The sequence below is a fragment of the Bos indicus genome, chromosome 11 (genome assembly GCF_029378745.1).
Source record: "Bos indicus isolate NIAB-ARS_2022 breed Sahiwal x Tharparkar chromosome 11, NIAB-ARS_B.indTharparkar_mat_pri_1.0, whole genome shotgun sequence".
In the NCBI taxonomy this organism is placed as follows: Eukaryota; Metazoa; Chordata; class Mammalia; order Artiodactyla; family Bovidae; genus Bos; species Bos indicus.
In genome coordinates, this window is record NC_091770.1 from 24,947,379 (window position 1) to 24,966,348 (window position 18,970).

At 39.0% G+C, this 18,970-nt stretch overlaps 1 protein-coding gene across 9 annotated transcripts in view; it reads left to right on the plus strand.

Annotated features, from left to right (window-relative positions):
- Positions 1-18,970, plus strand: part of MTA3 (metastasis associated 1 family member 3) — a 213,727-nt gene that overhangs the window by 132,031 nt on the left and 62,726 nt on the right. For all 9 annotated transcript variants that reach the window (XR_011569226.1, XM_070798561.1, XM_070798556.1 and 6 more), the window contains exons 7-8: positions 13,218-13,320; positions 16,518-16,617. Coding sequence is in view for 8 of the 9 variants with exons in the window: in XM_070798561.1 (XP_070654662.1) it covers positions 13,218-13,320; positions 16,518-16,617 (203 nt within the window). In the remaining variant the exon portion in view is untranslated. The remainder of the gene's footprint in view (positions 1-13,217; positions 13,321-16,517; positions 16,618-18,970) is intronic.

Genomic DNA, 18,970 nt, shown 5'->3' on the forward strand with positions numbered 1-18,970 from the left:
ATCCTTTAGATAATGGATAATTTTGTACTCTGGATATAACTGGAAAACATGTTCCCAGAAATGAAATTGCTAAGCTGTAAAATGGTGTGTGCAGAGTACATCATGAGAAACGCCGGACTGGAAGAAACACAAGCTGGAATCAAGATTGCCGGGAGAAATATCAATAACCTCAGATATGCAGATGACACCACCCTTATGGCAGAAAGTGAAGAGGAACTCAAAAGCCTCTTGATGAAAGTGAAAGTGGAGAGTGAAAAAGTTGGCTTAAAGCTCAACATTCAGAAAACGAAGATCATGGCATCTGGTCCCATCACTTCATGGGAAATAGATGGGGAAACAGTGGAAACAGTGTTAGACTTTATTTTTTGGGGCTCCCAAATCACTGCAGATGGTGATAGCAGCCATGAAATTAAAAGACGCTTACTCCTTGAAAGGAAAGTTATGACCAACCTAGACAGCATATTGAAAAGCAGGGACTTTACTTTGCCAACAAAGGTCCATCTAGTCAAGGCTGTGGTTTTTCCTGTGGTCATGTATGGATGTGAGAGTTGGACTGTGAAGACAGCTGAGCACCGAAGAATTGATGCTTTTGAACTGTGGTGTTGGAGAAGACTCCTGAGAGTCCCTTGGACTGCAAGGAGATCCAACCAGTCCATTCTGAAGGAGATCAGCCCTGGGTGTTCTTTGGAAGGAATGATGCTAAAGCTGAAACTCCAGTACTTTGGCCACCTCATGCGAAGAGTTGACTCATTGGAAAAGACTCTGATGCTGGGAGGGATTTGGAGCAGGAGGAGAAGGGGACGACAGAGGATGAGATGGCTGGATGGCATCATGGACTCGATGGACGTGAGTCTGAGTGAATTCCGAGAGTTGGTGATGGACAGGGAGGCCTGGCGTGCTGTGATTCATGGGGTCGCAAAGAGTCAGACAGGACTGAGCAACTGAACTGAACTGAAGGTGGTGTGTCTGAAATTTTATACAAAATGACAGTTGGCTTCCAAGTAATCATTTACAGATTTTTTTTTCCTTGTTTCAGTTAAGGTATACTTTATATGTAGTGCATTTCACCCACTTCTGTGTGCAGTTCTTTGAGTTTTGGACAGATGTATGGCCCTCTGTGAGATGTTCAGCAAGTCCATCTCCACAGAGACCGAGAGCCAGGAGTGCCCCTAGCGCATTGTGTCCGCAGCACCTGGCCCACACTCTCCACCCCCTCAGCAGCCCTTTGTTACTCTTCCCTGAACTTTGATCTCTCCCCTTTTCAAAACTATGTAGACTGTATTGTTCATGTAATCTTTTGTGCTATTTTTATTATTTGACTTTTTTTCCTTTTTTTTTTTAATTTTAATTGGAGGCTAATTACTTTACAATATTGTGATGGTTTTTGCCATACTTTCACATGAATCAGCCATGAGTGTACATGTGTTCCCCAACCTGAACCCTGCTCACACCTCCCTCACCATCCCATCCCTCAGGGTCATCCCAGTGCACCAGGCCTGAGCACCCTGTCTCTTATTTGACTTTTTAAAATGTAGTACTGAATGAGCTACTGATTGTGTAGCTCTTTTTCTCTCATTTTTTATAGAAAAAAATTGAATATATTTTATGAAGTATAGTTGATTTACAATGTTGTATTTTTAATTTCATCTTAAAATTTGTATATATATATTTATTGAAGCATTTTAATTTTTTATTTTAATCAGTTAATTTAAAAACATTTTGGCCACACTTTGGCTTGTGCCATCTCAGTTCCCTGACCATTGACTGAACCTGGGCCGTGACAGTGAAAGCTCCAAATCCTAATCATCTCAGTTCAGTTCAGTCACTCAGTCGTGTCTGACTCTTTGCGACCCCATGAATCGCAGCACGCCAGGCCTCCCTGTCCATCAACAACTCCTGGAGTTCACTCAAACTCACGTCCATCGAGTCAGTGATGCCATCCAGCCATCTCATCCTCTGTCGTCCCCTTCTCCTCCTGCCCCCAATCCCTCCCAGCATCAGAGTCTTTTCCAATGAGTCAGCTCTTTGCAGAAGGTGCCCAAAGTACTAGAGCTTCAGCTTTAGCATCATTCCTTCCAAAGAACACCCAGGGCTGATCTCCTTCAGAATGGACTGGTTGGATCTCCTTGCAGTCCAAGGGACTCTCAGGAGTCTTCTCCAACACCACAGTTCAAAAGCATCAATTGTTCGGCGCTCAGCCTTCTTCACAGTCCAACTCTCACATCCATACATGACCACAGGAAAAACCATAGCCTTGACTAGACGGACCTTTGTTGGCAAAGTGAAGTCTCTGGTTTTCAATATGCTATTTAGGTTGGTCATAACTTTCCTTCTGAGGAGTAAGCGTCTTTTAATTTCATGGTTGCAGTCACCATCTGCAGTGATTCTGGAGCCCAAAAAATAAAGTCTGACACTGTTTCCACTGTTTCCCCGTCTATTTCCCATGAAGTGATGGGACCGGATGCCATGATCTTCGTTTTCTGAATGTTGAGCTTTAAGCCAACTTTTTCACTTTCACTTTCATCAAGAGGCTTTTTAATTCCTCTTCACTTTCTGCCATAAGGGTGGTGTCATCTGCATATCTGAGGTTATTGATATTTCTCCTGGCAATCTTGATTCCAGCTTGTGTTTCTTCCAGTCCAGCGTTTCTCATGATGTACTCTGCATATAAGTTAAATAACCCCTAACCATCTGGGAATGCTCTAATTTCTTTTTTTTTTTTCAAGTGTCTGATTCTCTCTTCAGCACTGAACATGCTTATGTTCTAAGTGTATAGAAAGCCTAGAAAATTTTGTGTATTGCTCATGTAAAGATAAATGCTGAAGCAAGTAATAAAATTGGGGTATTTAAGGTTATAGTGGGCAGAAAAATCAGCTCACAAAATCTCATGAGTTCCCACCTACCTGAAAAATTTTTAAATATGATATTGCCCCTGAGATGCATAAAGCTGGTTAGAGTTGTGTAATTGGAAAGCATATCTACCTAGCTTAAAGTAGACAAAAAATTTTTAAGGAAATAAAATCACATATAAAATGCAGTAGTTTATTCTACATTATATCGTAGTGAGGATTTGAAGTTCTTGAGGGTGGGGATCGAACCTGCATTGGAAGGCAGATTCCTAATCAGTGGACCACCAAGGAAGTCCTAAGAACCTCCTTTTTCTAATTAATGTATTTTCTGAGGAGAAGGAGTTAGGGTGGCAGATAGATACATTGTCAGTTAAAACACGTTTGAAAAACACAGACATTGCCATCACAGAAACTCATTCACAGCTAGTACCTATTTGCAGAGAAATCAGGTAATAGAAAACATCATTTTAAGAACAGATATTTAGGGCTTGATACGGTCTGTGCATACTAATAACCCTTTTGCTCCTCTTAAATGGATATGTTTAGACCAGTGGCCAGATTCCAGTATGCATTGGCATGGGATGTAGAACTTGAATTAATATCCTAAGGAGGTGGAAGCATCAGCACCATGCCAGAATGTTTTACAGGGTTGCTTTCTTTGTGAACGTGTCCTGGTGAATTTTAAGACATTGTTGTGCCATTTGTCTTGCTGGTGAATATTTCTTTTTTGTGGCTTCAGAATTTAAAAATTCATTTATGGCTACCCACTGTCTAACAAACTCTGGAAACAAACACTGTCTAACAAGATCTGGGAAGATGAGTATGTAGCTTGCAAACGAAGGTAAAAGTTGCTTTTAAGGTTTAAAATCTTTATTGAGTTTGAATAAATAGCTAAAGAATTTTCCAAAGAAAAAGATGTCATATGTAGTAAGTTTTGAATTATTATTTAGTTGTATTGTAACACTGGAATTTTAAGAAAGAAACTAAAAAGTATTATAACATTAAATTATTAAAGGAAAATGACTTTGGATTCACAATTTTGGGTGAAATCTGGCTGCACTATATTTTAGCTGAATAACCTTGGGAGAATTATTTAACCTTTCCAAGTACCCATTGCTTTTTCTAAAACACATCAGAGTGTTGTGGTGATAAAGTGAAGTAACTCCTGTAAAGCATTTAACGCAGCGCCCGCTGCTTACTCCAGTTGCTTCTGCTGGGCCACCGCTGCCTGCTGCTACTAAGTAAGTAGCTCTCGTCTGTATTTGGGAATTTAGGATGTGTCCTTATATGCTCTTAAAACTTGAATTAACCCATATACAGTCAATAGAAAAGTATCAGTATAGTGTGGAAATTATGTCAGTTATCTGAGGCCTTTCCAAGCAGTTGTTCTCACAGATGAAGCGTGTTTAAGAAAAACAAAAGATGAAAATTGTACTAAAGTACCATCCTCCAGTGCAAGTAGTAGCCTCAAAGACGGGGGTGCTTTCACTGTGTTGAAAGTGTATGTGTCATCTTGGAGTTACAGATGGATGAAAAATATTTTCCCCAATTTTTGTAAAAACCTGCACTCTTGATTTTATTTTCAGTTTTGTTGAAACTGTACACAGTGACCTACATCTCAGTAGAGGAAGTAGAAGTCCAGGATTTAAGGAGATAAAGGACTGACTGACCTTTGTGATTAGTACAAATGTCAGTAGAGATTTAACTGTTTTGGTATTTTTATTATATGATTGCTACTTTTTTTTTTTTTTTTTTTTAAGAGCTCTGGTTACCAAGTTCATAGGTCTTTAAAGTTTTGTCCTATCTTTTCATAAGTACTATTATTTAGGAGATCAGCCCAGGGATTTCTTTGGAGGGAATGAGGCTGAAGTTGAAACTCCAGTACTTTGGCCACCTCATGCGAAGATTTGACTCACTGGAAAAGACTGATGCTGGGAGGGATTGGGGGCAGGAGGAGAAGGGGACGACAGAGGATGAGATGGCTGGATGGCATCACTGACTCGATGGACGTGAGTCTGAGTGAACTCCGGGAGTTGGTGATGGACAGAGAGGCCTGGCGTGCTGCGATTCATGGGATCGCGAAGAGGTGGACATGACTGAGCGACTGAACTGAACTGAATTTTGCAGAATGTATTTCCTGTAGTGTGGTGGATGTTAATCAACTGAAAAACATCAGACCATAACAAGTAGTGCAGGTAGATAATTGGTTGCAACTGTATAAAAGTACTAATTTGTAATCCAGGACAATTTTGTCTTCCATGGGACATGAGATGATGTCTATAGACATTTTAGCCATTTTTGGTTGTCACAGCTGGAGGATGGGGAGATGCTACTGGAATCTAGTGAGCAGAGATCAGGGGTGCTGCTGAATATCTTCTAATACACAGGATTACACCCACCCAACAGTTATTGGTCCCCCCTCCCCCAATACGCTATTTACAGAGAAACCCTATTGTAAAGGGTTATGGGGACATAGTAAGCACAAAATAAATGTTGGTTAATATTGACATAATTACAAAAATATTTAAAATTTCAAATAATGAATTATATGATCTGGTTTATTTCTGTGGGTTTTGATTCTATCTTTGTGCCAATACAATATGGTTTGATTACTGTCAATGTATATTATAATCCCACCCAGTTTAGATAATCTTTCATTATTTCTTCCAGTAATGATAATATTCTTTGTATGTAGAGATTAATATTTGAATTATTTTATTGGCTTTCAAAAGTAATTTAAATTTGTTAAATTTAAGTTGAAATACTTGTACAAAAACAATAGCCTTAAGATTTTAAGTTTGCCCATTCCAGTCCATTTTAGTTCACTGATTCTTAAAATATTGATGTTCACTCTTGCCATCTTGATTCATGGATCTAACATTCCAGGTTCCTATGCAAAATTGTTCTGTACAGCATCGGACTTTACTTCCATCACCAGTCACATCCACAACTGGACATTGTTTTCGCTTTGCCTCTGGGCTTCCCTGGTAGCTCAGATGGTAAAGTGTCTGCCTGCAATGCAAGAGACCTGGGTTCGATCCCCAGGTTGGGAATATCCCCTGAAGAAGGAAATGGCAACCCACTCCAGTACTCTTGCCTGGAAAATTCTATGGATGGAGGAGCCTGGTAGGCTACAGTCCATGGGATTGCAAAGAATCAGACACGACTGAGCAACTTCACTCTGTCTCTTCATTCTTTCTGGAGTTATTTCTCCACTGATCTCCAATAGCATACTGGGCACCTACTGACCTGGGGAGTTCATCTTTCAGTGTCCTACTTTCTTTCCTTTTCATACTGTTCATGAGGTTCTCGAGGCAAGAACACTGAAGTGGTTTGACATTCCCTTCTCCAGTGGAGCATGTGTTGTCAGAACTCTCCACCATGACCCATCCCTCTTGGGTGGCCCTACATGGCTTGGCTCATAGTTTCATTGAGTTAGACAAGGCTGTGGTCCATGTGATCACTTTGATTCATTTTCTGTGATTGTGGTTTTCATTCTGTCTGCCCTCTGACTGATAAGGATAAAAGGCTTATGGACACTTCCTGTTAGGAGAGACTGACTGTGAGGGAAACTGGGTCTTGTTCTGATGGGTGGGGCCATGCTCATTAAATCTTTAATCCAGTTTTCTGTTGATGGGTGAGGCTGTGTTTCCTCCCTGTTGTTTGATCTGAGACAAAACTATGGTGGAGGTAATCCCTCAAAAGGTCCCATGCACAAACTCCCTCACTCAATGCCCCTGACCCTGCAGCAGGCCACCTCCCACCCACACCTCCCCTGGAGACTCCGGGACACTCACAGGCAAGTCTGGGTCAGTCTCTTGTGGGGTCACTGCTCCTTTCTCCTGGGTCCTGGTACACACCAGGTTTTGTTTGTGCTCTCAAAGAATAATCTGTTTCCCCAGTCCTGTGTAGGTTCTGTAATCAAATCCCACTGCAAAGTCAAATTACCTGGGGGTTCTCAGTCCTTTTGCCAGATCCCCAGGTTGGGGAATCTGTTGTGGGTCCTAGAACTTTCTTAACAGTGCAAGAATGTCTTTGGTATTACTGTTTTGCAGTTTGTGGGTCATCTGCTGTCGGCAGTGCTATGGTGGGATTAATGGCGGCTTTCTCCAAGAGGGCTTATGCCACGGGCTGTGTGACCAGGTCTCCTGCAACCAGAGCCCCTGCGCCTGCAGCAGGCCACTGCTGACCCATACCTCCACAGGAGACACTCAAACACAGTTCTGGCTCAGCCTCTGTGGGGTCTCTGGGTCCTGGTGCTCACAAGGTTTTGTTTGAACCTCCAAGTGTCTCTGGCAGGTATGGGGTTTTGATTCTAAACGTGCTTTCACCCTTCCTGCCATTTTACTGGAGCTTCTCTTTTGCCCTTGGACATGGGGTATCTTTTTTTGGTGGGATCCAACATTCTCCTGTTGATGGTTGTTCAGCAGCAAGTTGTAATTTTGGAGTTCTTGCAGGAGAAGATGAGTGCACATGCTTCTATTCCACCATCTTGTCATGTGGTGAGAACACACCGGTCATAGCAAACAGCCTCTTCCAGCAACACAAGATAGGACTCTACACATGGACATCACCAGAGGTTCAGTACCGAAATCAGATTGATTATATTATTTACAGCCAAAGATGGAGAAGCTCTATACAGTCAGCAAAAACAAGATCGGGAACTGACTGTGGCTCAGATCATGAACTCCTTATTGCCAAAATCAAACTTAAATTGAAGGAAGTATGGAAAACCTCTAGACCATTCAGGTATGACCTAAATCAAATTCCTTATGATTATACAATGGAAGTGAGAAATAGATTCAAGGGATTAGATCTGATAGAGTGCCTGAAGAACTATGGACGGAGGTTCATGATATTATATAGGAGGCAGTGATCAAGACCATCACCAAGAAAAAGAAATGCAAAAAGGCCAAATGGTTTTTTGAGGAGGCCTTACAAATAGCTGAGAAAAGAAGAGAAGCAAAAGGCAAAGGAGAAAAGGAAATATACCCATTCGAGTGCAGAGTTCCAAAGAATAGCGAGGAGAGACAAGAAAGCCTTCCTCAGTTATCGGTACAAAGAAATAGGAAAACAGTAGAATGGGAAAGACTAGAGATCTCCTCAAAAAAATTAGAGATACTAAGGGAACATTTCATGCAAAGTTGGGCACAATAAAGGACAGAAATGGTCTGGACCTAATAGAAGCAGATGATATTAAGAAGACGTGGCAAGAATACACAGAAGAACTGTACAGAAAAGATCTTTACGACCAAGATAATCACGATGGTGTGATCACTCACCTAGAGCCAGACATCCTGGAATGCAAAGTCAAATGGGCCTTAGGAAGCATCACTACGAACAAAGCTAGTGGAGGCAATGGAATTCAGTTGTGCTATTTCAGATCCTAAAGATGATGCTGTGAAAGTGTTGCACTCAATATGCCAGCAAATTTGGAAAACTCAGCAGTGGCCACAGGACTGGAAAAGGTCAGTTTTCATTCCAATCCCAAAGAAAGGCAATGCCAAAGAATGCTCAAACTACCACATAATTGTACTCATCTCACACACTAGTAAAGTAATGTTCAAAATTCTCCAACCCAGGCTTCAGCAATATGTGAACCAAGAACTTCCAGATGTTTAAGCTGGATTTAGAAAAGACAGAGGAACCAGAGATCAAATCGCCAACATCCGCTGGATCATCAAAAAAGCAAGAGAGTTCCAGAAAAACATCTACTTCTGCTTTATTGACTATGCCAAAGCTTTTGACTGTGTGGATCACAATAAACTGTGGAAAATTCCTAAAGAGATGGGAATACCAGACCATCTTACCTGCCTCTTGAGAAGTGTGTATGCAGGTCAAGAAGCAACAGTTAGAACTGGACATGGAACAATAGAATGGTTCCAAGTCATGAAAGGAGTACGTCAAGTCTGTATATTGTCATCCTGCTTATTTAACTTATATGCAGAGTACATCATGCAAAATGGTAGGCTGGATGAGGCACAAGCTGGGATCAAGATTGCCGAGAGAAATATCAATAACCTCAGATATGCAGATGACACCACCCTTATGGCAGAAAGTGAAGAACTAAAGAGCCTCTTGATGAAAGTGAAAGAGGAGAGTGGAAAAGCTGGCTTAAAACTCAACATTCAGAAAACGAAGATCATGGCATCTGGTCCCATCACTTCATGGGAAATAGATGGGGAAATAATGGAAACAGTGTCAGACTTTATTTTTTGGGGTTCCAGAATCACTGTACATGGTGACTGCAGCCATGAAATTAAAAGACACTTGCTCCTTGGAAGAAAAGCTATGACCAACCTAGACAGCATATTCAAAAGCAGAGACATTACTTTGCCAACAAAGGTCCGTCTAGTCAAGGACATGGTTTTTCCAGTAGTCATGTATGGATGTAAGAGTTGGACTATAAAGAAAGCTGAGTGCTGAAGAATTGATGCTTTTGAACTGTGGTGTTGGAGAAAACTCTTTGAGAGTCCTTTGGACTGCAAGGAGATCCAACCAGTCAATCCTAAAGGAGATCAGTCCTGTATGTTCATTGGAAGGACTGATTCTGAGGCTGAAACTCCAATACTTTGGTCACCTGATGCGAAGAATCGACTCCTTGGAAAAGACCCTGATGCTGGGAAAGATTGAAAGCAGGAGGAGAAGGGGAGGACAGAGGATGAGATGGTTGGATGGTATCACTGACTCGATGGACATGAGTTTGAACAAGCTCTGGGAGTTGGTGATGGACAGGGAAGTCTAGTGTGTTAGAGTCCATGGGGTCGCCAAGAGGGAAACACGATTGAGCACCTGAACTGAACTGAAGATTTTGAAATCTTCGGTACTTGTCATCTTATATTTTCTGAAAGCCTTGTAATTTCTTTATATAAACATGAGTGCTAAGTTGCTTCAGTCATGTCCAACTTTTTGCGACCTCAGGGACTGTAGCCACCAGGCTCCCCTGTCCATGGGATTCTCCAGACAAGAATACTGGAGTGGGCCATTCCCTTCTCCAGTTGGTTTCCTGGACCCAGGGTTCGAACCCATGTCTCTAATATCTCCTGCATTGGCAGATAGGTTCTTTACCACTAACACCACTTTCAATTTTGTTTCTTAGTGTTTATATTTTTGTTGGCATAATATATGTGATTTATTTATCTAATTTTATTTTTTTACATTTTTGTTTTCATTCTCTTTGGAATGCCATTCAGTTTTAGATATTCTTTTTTTTATTTTACTTTTCTTATAATTTATTTTTAAAACCTATTTTTATTAAGATATAATTGTCATATAACAGTGTATGTTTAATGTTTTCATATGATTACATTTATATGGTGCAGTTTGATAACCACCAAAGCATTAGCTATCTATTGTGTCATATAATCATTACTTCTTTTTTGTGGTGGTAAGAAAGATATAGGGTCTTAGCAACTTTGAAGTTTATGTTGATAATAAAATTATTGCTGTCTGTAATCACTATGCCGTGCATTACCTACTGTTGTAAGTGTGTCTTCTGAAGCAAAATCTCCCTGTTCCCCCCGACCCCCTTTCCAGCCCCCTATCACCACCATTCTACTCTGTATTTACGAGTTTGGCTTTTAAGATTGCACATAGAAGTTATATCACACAGTATTTGTTTCTTGTAACTTATTATTCCTTTGACGCATAACTTAAAACAATGCCCAGAACTTTTATAGCGTTAATAAAAATAGTAATAAATGGCATCTGTGTTTCTGAATTGAATATAATATATTCTGATGGTTTTTGTAGAGAAAATGAATTATATTTAGAACAAAGAATGTATCTAATTGTCCATCAAAGGAGGGGTAAGATGCCATCTTCATACAGCTTTAGTTCCTCCTGTCTTTGAAGAACATTTTGTGCTCTTTGGGGGCATTCTTAATAAGTAGTTTGTCATTACTTTCTAGAAACCTTAAACTGTAGTTGAAGGGTTAGAGTGAACATTTAAAATCATCACTGAATCTATATTTTTTCAAAATTATGAAGAGGAGCATATGAAGCAAAAAACAGGATGCTGTATGTAGTCATGTAATTAGTTGGTAAATACAGTTTGTAGGAATTCACAGATTAGAGAGATCTTCATGGGTGAATGTGGGACCAGAGCAGATTGGAATTGCCCAGATTATCATAAATGGAGGAGGAAAGTGAGATTGTTGCCGTGACTCGAAAGAACATGGCCATAGCATACAACTCATCTTGGTTCTGTCTTTGGCTCATAGTACATTCCCCAAGACCATTCTCCAGATTGCTGTTAGGTTTGTTGAGTATTTGGTTATACGGATTCTAGAGCTTCTTGAAAGATTTTCCCTTGTGAAAAGGAATTAAACTGATATAAATGTGGTATGTGGTGAATCCAAAATGGGGAATTGTCTAGAGTGCCTTTAAACAGAACATTCTGTATTTTTGTTGTTGTTCTTGTTATTTTTGTTCCCATCCCAGGTATTGTATGTTTCAGTTGTTAGTAGAAAGATACTCAAGTGGTTTCTTATTGTTTATAGCAAATTTATTTAGAATTCTTATACTGAATTCTCTTTATTCTGTATGCTACAAAATGTATGGATAGGATTGAAGTTTATCAATTTAACTAACTTGAATTTGAAAAGTCAATGATCAGTTTTATTAGCCTTACATCTTGGAATATATAATAGAAGGGGCTTCATATTGAATATCATCTTCATTTCATTTTGTATTATTTGAAATTACAGATTACAAATATAGATTTAATATATATTTTTTGACTGTTACTGTTCATCTTACTTAAAAGTATGTTTCTTAAAGATACAGGGAAGTAAAATTGCATCATTTTTCTTTCAGAAGTTTCATGTTTACAGACTTTGGGGTTTGTAACTGGTTTTTTAACATGAATCAGTTAAATGTTGTGGCTCAGCATGCATTGTAAGGAAAAATAATGAAAACCAAAATCCTTTTAAACACCTTATATGTCTTTGGACTGGTATTCACTCTGGTCTGTCTGTGCTTCTTTTGTTGGTGGTGGCAGTTTGCTTTTTGGTTACCTACCTGCCTTTGAAAAGGGAGCGATGGACAGGCCCGCCCCCACTCCCCGCCCCTGACAGCAGCGGCTGTGATTAGGAGACTGCAGATGGTCTGGTGGCGGATTCTGCCATCCCTCTTTCTCCTCCTGAACCTCAGTTCCTGCTTCCTCCCAGCCTCGGAGGGAATACATTATAAGCCCATAGCCTGGATTCATCAGCCTCTAGGGGATGTTCAGCCTCAGAGCCTGTCATTCAGTGCAAGTCACTCTGCTTGATATTAACATGCTATGATCAAAACCAAAACAATTCATAGCTATAAATTAGAATCCAGTTGTCTGTCCAGTCCATTACTATCCTTTGTCCTAACATGATATCTTGAGTGATGGTTTTGTCTCCTTGTGACACATTCCTAAAACAAAGCATCTTGTATTAGCCTCAGTCTTTCCCTCAGTCTCTCGTTTCCTTTTTTCTGTTAATGCCAACACTGTCTAAGTAATTCTCAAGACTGGAAACCTTCCCGCTATACCAGTCTGTCATTGATGTCCCTAAATGTTCTCTCCAGGCTCTTTATTGTCCCTGTCAGTACCTTGTCTCTCTGTCTGTATCACGTATCTCTGTAGAGCAAATTGCTCCATTGCTAAGTGTGAGATGTGAAATTTGGCTCTCGTTTTGACACTCTCCTGCTAAAAAGGCAAGGGCTTCGTATTACTTCCAAACAGACATCTATTCAGAAAACCTGTGCAGCATCTTCAGTAGTATTTTTATAACCCACTTCTTACAGCTGTCTGTCCTCGTTCCCTTTGATACATGCATTCCTGACAAAGTTTGCTACTTTTCTACCACATCTTAAAACCCCAGGACTTTGTTCCTATTCTCATTTACTTTCAGTTCTCTCCCCCTGCCAGTGCATTCACACCCTTCAGTTTTTAGCAGGAATGCCCCCTCGCGCATGACATCATTCCCTAGCTGACCTGAAATGTTTCTCTCCTCTTCAGGATCTTGCAGTCGTGTGTGTGTCTCTGTGACACCTATTCCTGTTCGTTTGTGTCATAGTTCTTTATGAGTAAGTTTTACCATTGTTTGAGTGTCTTGCAAGAGAGCTTTCTTTTCTGTCTCTATCTCCCTTAGCAAGGCTTAGGATACTCAGGAAAGACATGTTGATAACTAAGTGAAGACATCACATGGTTAGTTTGGTTGTGTTATCAACATTCTCTTTACAGAGTGTTCTACGTCTGCTATCTGAAGAAATGTACACAAACCATGAACATTTACCTTACAGTTTTAATGTCGTGGTGACCACAGTCATCAATCATGTGTGGCAGTGTATGTGCCTTATGAGTAACAAGACTCCGTTTTCTTTCTTCTTGGACAGGAGAATCAGATGAGAGAGAACAGTCAAAATTGGAAGTGAAAGTTTGGGACCCAAATAGCCCACTTACAGACCGACAGATTGACCAATTTTTAGTTGTAGCCCGGTGAGTATGGCACTGTTTAGTCAAGATACACACACACACACACACACACACACACACACACACACACACACACACACACGTGTGTAATATAAAAGAATTCATAGAAAATTTATGAGTTTTCCTTTCATTTGTGTTCTACTTTTTTCCATTGGTTGTATTCTTCTGTGTAAGAAAGCCTAACATGTATCACATTACTTCCTAAATACTATGATTTATTTATTTATTTTAGTAATATTGATTTATTGGCATTAGTTTTTGTTTTAAAAATGAAAATAGATTAATTTTTATTGATTAAGAAAATTAATGCTCCTTGTAAAAATTTAAGCACTACAAAAAATTATAAAGAAATTCAACAGCTGAAATCCCGTATCTTTAATTAAAGCAGTGATCTCCTTTAAGCCCATGAGGGACTATCCAGGTGTAAGTAATCATGTGCGCCTCTGATTGCAGCCACACGTGAGTAAGGTCGGTTGCTGGGTGTAAGGCTTTCCTGTGAGTTCTGAGTCCGGCTCCCCAACTGTCTTGTGTGCCCCCTGCCCCTTTTCTTGAGAAAATGAATGGGATAGAAGTCTAGTTTTTTTGTTTTGTTTTTTAGAAGTTTAGCTTTATTTTTTCAATTATAAAAGTAAATAATGTTCTTGAAGGAATTGCTGCAAAACAAGTAAAAGATATTATCATAGCATTGTCATAGCAAAAAAATTGGAAAAAACCTAAAAGCACATCAGCAAGCAGTTGATGAGTGAATTGAGGTTTATTTAGTAATAGAGTATTGACAACAATTAAAATGAATTTAATTAAAAGAATGAAATGGGGCTATATGTAGCAGAGATAAACCTCAAAAATAGTATTGAATAAAGAAAAAGTATGATCAACTGATAAAAAAAAAGTTTACAGTGGGGACTTCCCTGGTGGTCCAGTGGTTAATTAAGACTTTGCCTTCCAATGAAGGGGGTATGGGTTCAAACCCTAGTTGGCGAGTTAAGATCCCATATGCCTGTCACCAAAAAATCAGAAGCAGTACTGTAACAAATTCAATAAAGACTTTAAAGAAAAAATTTATAATATGCAAACAATGTCTTATTATTTCATTAATGGGCTTATGTATGCACATGCATATTATGTATGCATGTATGAGTTCTGGGAATGTATATGGGGGCTCTAATGAAATTATAATATTTATTTCCTTAAAGAATGAACCAGATGTGGCAAAATATTACCTGTTTTAGCTTAGTTTTTGATTTATTTATTTTATTGAAATATGTTTGATTTACAATAGTATATTAGTTTCAGGTGTACAACATAGTGGTTCAGTATTTTTGTAGATTATATTCCATCTAAAGTTATTACAGAGAAATGGCTGTATTTCCCTGTGCTGTACAGTATATACTTATTGCTTCAAACATGGCAAAATAATAGAATGAGGTAGATCTGGACATGATTATAATCATCTCCATTATATTCTCTAGTTTTTTGTTGAATGTTTGTCATAATGCAAAGGACAGAAGCCCTTGGCCATCCTTTGTACTGTTCACAGTGTTGGTCACCATGGAAGTTATGCACTTATTGGTGGCTAGGCATTCAGACTCCAGAGCCTGGAAGCCTAGCCACTAACTGATTAGATGGAGAGACTTGGTTAGTGTACATTGCTGGGGAGGAGCCAATCAGTGAAACAGATGAGACTGAAGATTTGGGACTGAATTATTGGTGGAATCGCTGGCCTGGAGTCTCCAGACAGGTTACCTGGATTTTGGTTTATTTAGTAGGCTTTGCAGTTTCAAATTTATTGTTCTTTCCTTTTCCTGATTGCCAAGGGCCATGTTTTCTTTTTTCTTGAAGCCAGCATGAGAGGCACCAAGGAGATACTCCCAGTATCTTTTTCAAGTTTGTTTGTTTTTTTTTTAAATCTAAGTACAAATTAAGACCCAGTTAAGTACCACTGCACATTCCAGTGCCAAGCATTGGTGAAGAGGTGGGGCGACCAGTACCCACATATCCTATTGGTTGTGGTGCAAGTTGGTACAGCTGCTCTGGAAAACTATTTGCTGTCATCTAACACACACATCCCTAAAGTTTCAGTCCTAAATATATACCCAGCAGAAATGCATACATCTGTGTGCCAAAAGATATGTATACAGATGGCAGCAGTGGTACTATCCGTAGTAGCCCCAGACTGGAAACAAATGTTCATCAACAGTAGGGTTGGGGTGGGACACCATGCCAAGTAATGCTCCATAGCAAGGAAGACGAATGAACACAGCTACAGCAGGCAACACAGGTGAACCCCCAAACATGGTTTTGAACAAAAGAAGCTGGTTATGAAGAGTGCACAGTGCGTGATTCTGTTTAAGTTCTCTGTTGAGCAAAACTCATCTTGGGCGTTAGAATATGGGATGCTTGCTCCCCTTGGGGAAGCGCAGTGACTGGGAAGGAGCACAAAGAGTCACCTGAGTGCTGTCAGGATCCGGGTCTCAACCTGCGTGCTGGTGACATGGATGCATTGACTTTGTGGTAACAAAAGAGTGGTACAGTGTGTACTTTTTGCACGTGTTTTATATTTTAATTAAAACCTTAAAAAAAAATCTTCCTCAGCTAACATGTTAAAGCGTAGACAACAAGCAGGAAATCTTCTCTTCATGTTTCATTTCTTGAAGTTAGAGTTCTCTGTATTTGGGAACGCCTTGTAAATCATTAAATTTAAATCAGTATTGTGATAATTGTTTTTCTTTCCTTAAATGGAAATCTGTTACATATTCCTTAAAGGAATATATAACTGCAGTTGTAATAGGTTGCTACAGTTGATGATATCTCATTTCAAGGGAAAAAACATTACTCCACTTTCACCATTTGGGATAAAAAGGTGGTCACAACTTGCTTTACAGTAATAGTCAAACTCTGCATCTAATGTATATCTCATTTTTGAAACACAGTTGTGTACCAGATTGTTAACTACATGAAATTTCACTATAGATCTTTCCCTTGTTAATGCCACACAAACTTCTTAATTATAATGACCTATATGTATAGTGAATTGGCTTGTCATTTCTTAAATTGTAAAGAAGATACTTTTTAATCTGATATTTGATTCTTAAACATCAAAGAACTTGTTTGGCTATTACAATTGTTCATTTACTACCCAGATTTTTTTTTCTTTCAAGATAAAAGAACAACCGTGCCTTAACCTTTCCTCTTTTATCCAGTGCTGTTGGGACATTTGCTCGAGCCCTTGATTGTAGCAGTTCTGTAAGGCAACCTAGTTTGCATATGAGTGCAGCTGCAGCTTCTCGAGACATCACCCTGGTAAGATGCTGTTTGAAATTTGGGGCTTATTATTTCTTCTGCTGCTTGTTTAATTTAACAGCTGATACAGCAATGTTATAGACCAGAGAACTTCCCAGCTCTGAGCCCTGCCGTTAGGTTGGATTGGCTTGGCTGGTCAGTTAACTGGGCTGTCTCATTTTTAAGTCACCCCCTTGTGTTTGTGAACTGAGACAAGCAGGAATGACTGTTCACTGAGTGGGCACAAAATGATTTAAAACAAAACATTTTGGAGAAAACAGTTCAATATTCTGATCCACCTGTCTTGACTTTTGTGCTTTTTTGATGTACTGTGTCTACGTACATAAATGTTTGTAGCTCACATGTAGTGCTTTACAATTTTTTTAAGTGAAAGTGACCATTTAGTATCAGTATTTAAAGTTTTTTTTTTCTTTTGTCTGTTCATTAGCAAAAAGTTCTGTTTTCCCAAATTATTTCATTATATTATGGTTGCTATCTTTTAGGACTGTTTCCTTTCTTCCCTTGGTGATCAAATGAGGCTTTCCACATTCAGTTTAATTACACCACTGATGCCTGCTATGGCTAGAGCTTGGCACTTGCTTCTTGCTCTGCACCCTCCAGCAAAGCAGACCTGCATATTTTTGCCTTTTGAACTTCCTTACTGTACTGATTTCCACTCCCTCTGAGATAGGCATGGTATGATACTCATGTTATTAGTACAAATGGGAAAACTGAGGTTTGACAAGGTTAAGTTGTTTGATATTCGTTACAGATAATAAAAGTTAGTGTTTTGTTTTCTGATGGAGTACAATTACAGGTTTTATTACTTTCTCGTTATACTCCAGTTTCAAATGTTTTACACAAAATATTTATCATGATAATATAAAAACTTGTACTAGAATGTGTGACAAATTTGTTTCTTACAAAGCTTTCTTGTGTTTTTGTACAGTTAGAGGTGTAAACATTAATAGTCTATAGTCTTTAAGGAACCTTTTTCTTTATCCTTTCTCAGAGACTAGAATACTGTTTATATAAAAGAGTTTTATTATCTTGTTTCTACATTATTTTTTATGAAAATTTAGGGGTTTCAAGATAGGTTTGTATTTTGGTTGCTTAGCATTTTTAGATGCAAAAGTATATGTGTGAGTTTATATGAATCAGAACTACATGGAATCTAATCACTATCTACATATAAAATTTTCCCCAATTCTGAAAAAATTCAAAAATAAAGTACAGCAGCAACCAAAAAAAAAAAAAAAAAAAAGTTTTGTCCTCATTACCCAAAGTAGAATATTCTTATCGTTTTGTTATGTTTCCTTTCAGCCACTTTCTATGCATTGTAAACAATATACTAGCAAATTATAGAATAGTACAGAGGATAAAATAATAATAAAATACCATGCAATGCCACATAAAGCAGATTTTAGTATTTTATTTAGTTCTTTGGAGTAAATGGTTTTTCCACCACTATCAGTCAGTTCAGTCGCTCAGTTGTGCTGAGTCTTTGCAACCCCAGAGCTGCAGCACGCCAGGCCTCCCTGTCCATCACCAACTCCTGGAGCTTGCTCAAACTTAAGTCCATTGAGTCAGTGATTCCATCCAACCATCTCATCCTTTGCCGTCCCCTGCTCCTCCTGTCTTCAGTCCTTCCCAGCATCAGGGTCTTTTCCAATGAGTCATTCTACCACTATATTATTGATGAAATCTCTAATATTCTCTCCCTAATCTTATTCCCCATCCTCTGTACTTCTGACCCTGATCATCACTGCCTCCTGAGAAGAGGCAGCTGCTGTATCAAGTGTACTGTGTATCTAGTCCTGTTTTTCTAGTTGTGCTATGTATTGATGTTTCCAAAAACAACATAAACATTGTCTTACATGTGTTTACATTTACTTTGTTACATTTTGCTATTTGTTTATTGATGAGATGGCGCCATGTTAATAAATATGTACCTCCTTCACTCACTTTTACTGGTTGGTAATACTTGTAGTATACTTTCACAGAATACTACTCCATATTATATATGTATTCTTTCACCAATCAGTGAACATCTGGAGTGCTTGAAAAGCATTTTCCCGTTGCTATTAACCATGATGCTGCATTGGGAATTCTAACCCATGTCCTTTCTGAGCATGTGTGCCAGCTTTCTAGGCTGTAATTAGAATTGGAATAATTATTCATAGTGATTCATAGGGTAGTGCTCATTTTCAGTTTGACATGCATTTTCACATGCATCAAAATTACTCTATACACCATACTAGAAATTTGTAATCCTTTAAGCAGTAAATGACTGTACTTCTTTCTACCTCCATTTCCTTACATTGTCTTCAACGCCTGGACACTTGGTATGTTCAGACTAAAATTTTTTACTAAT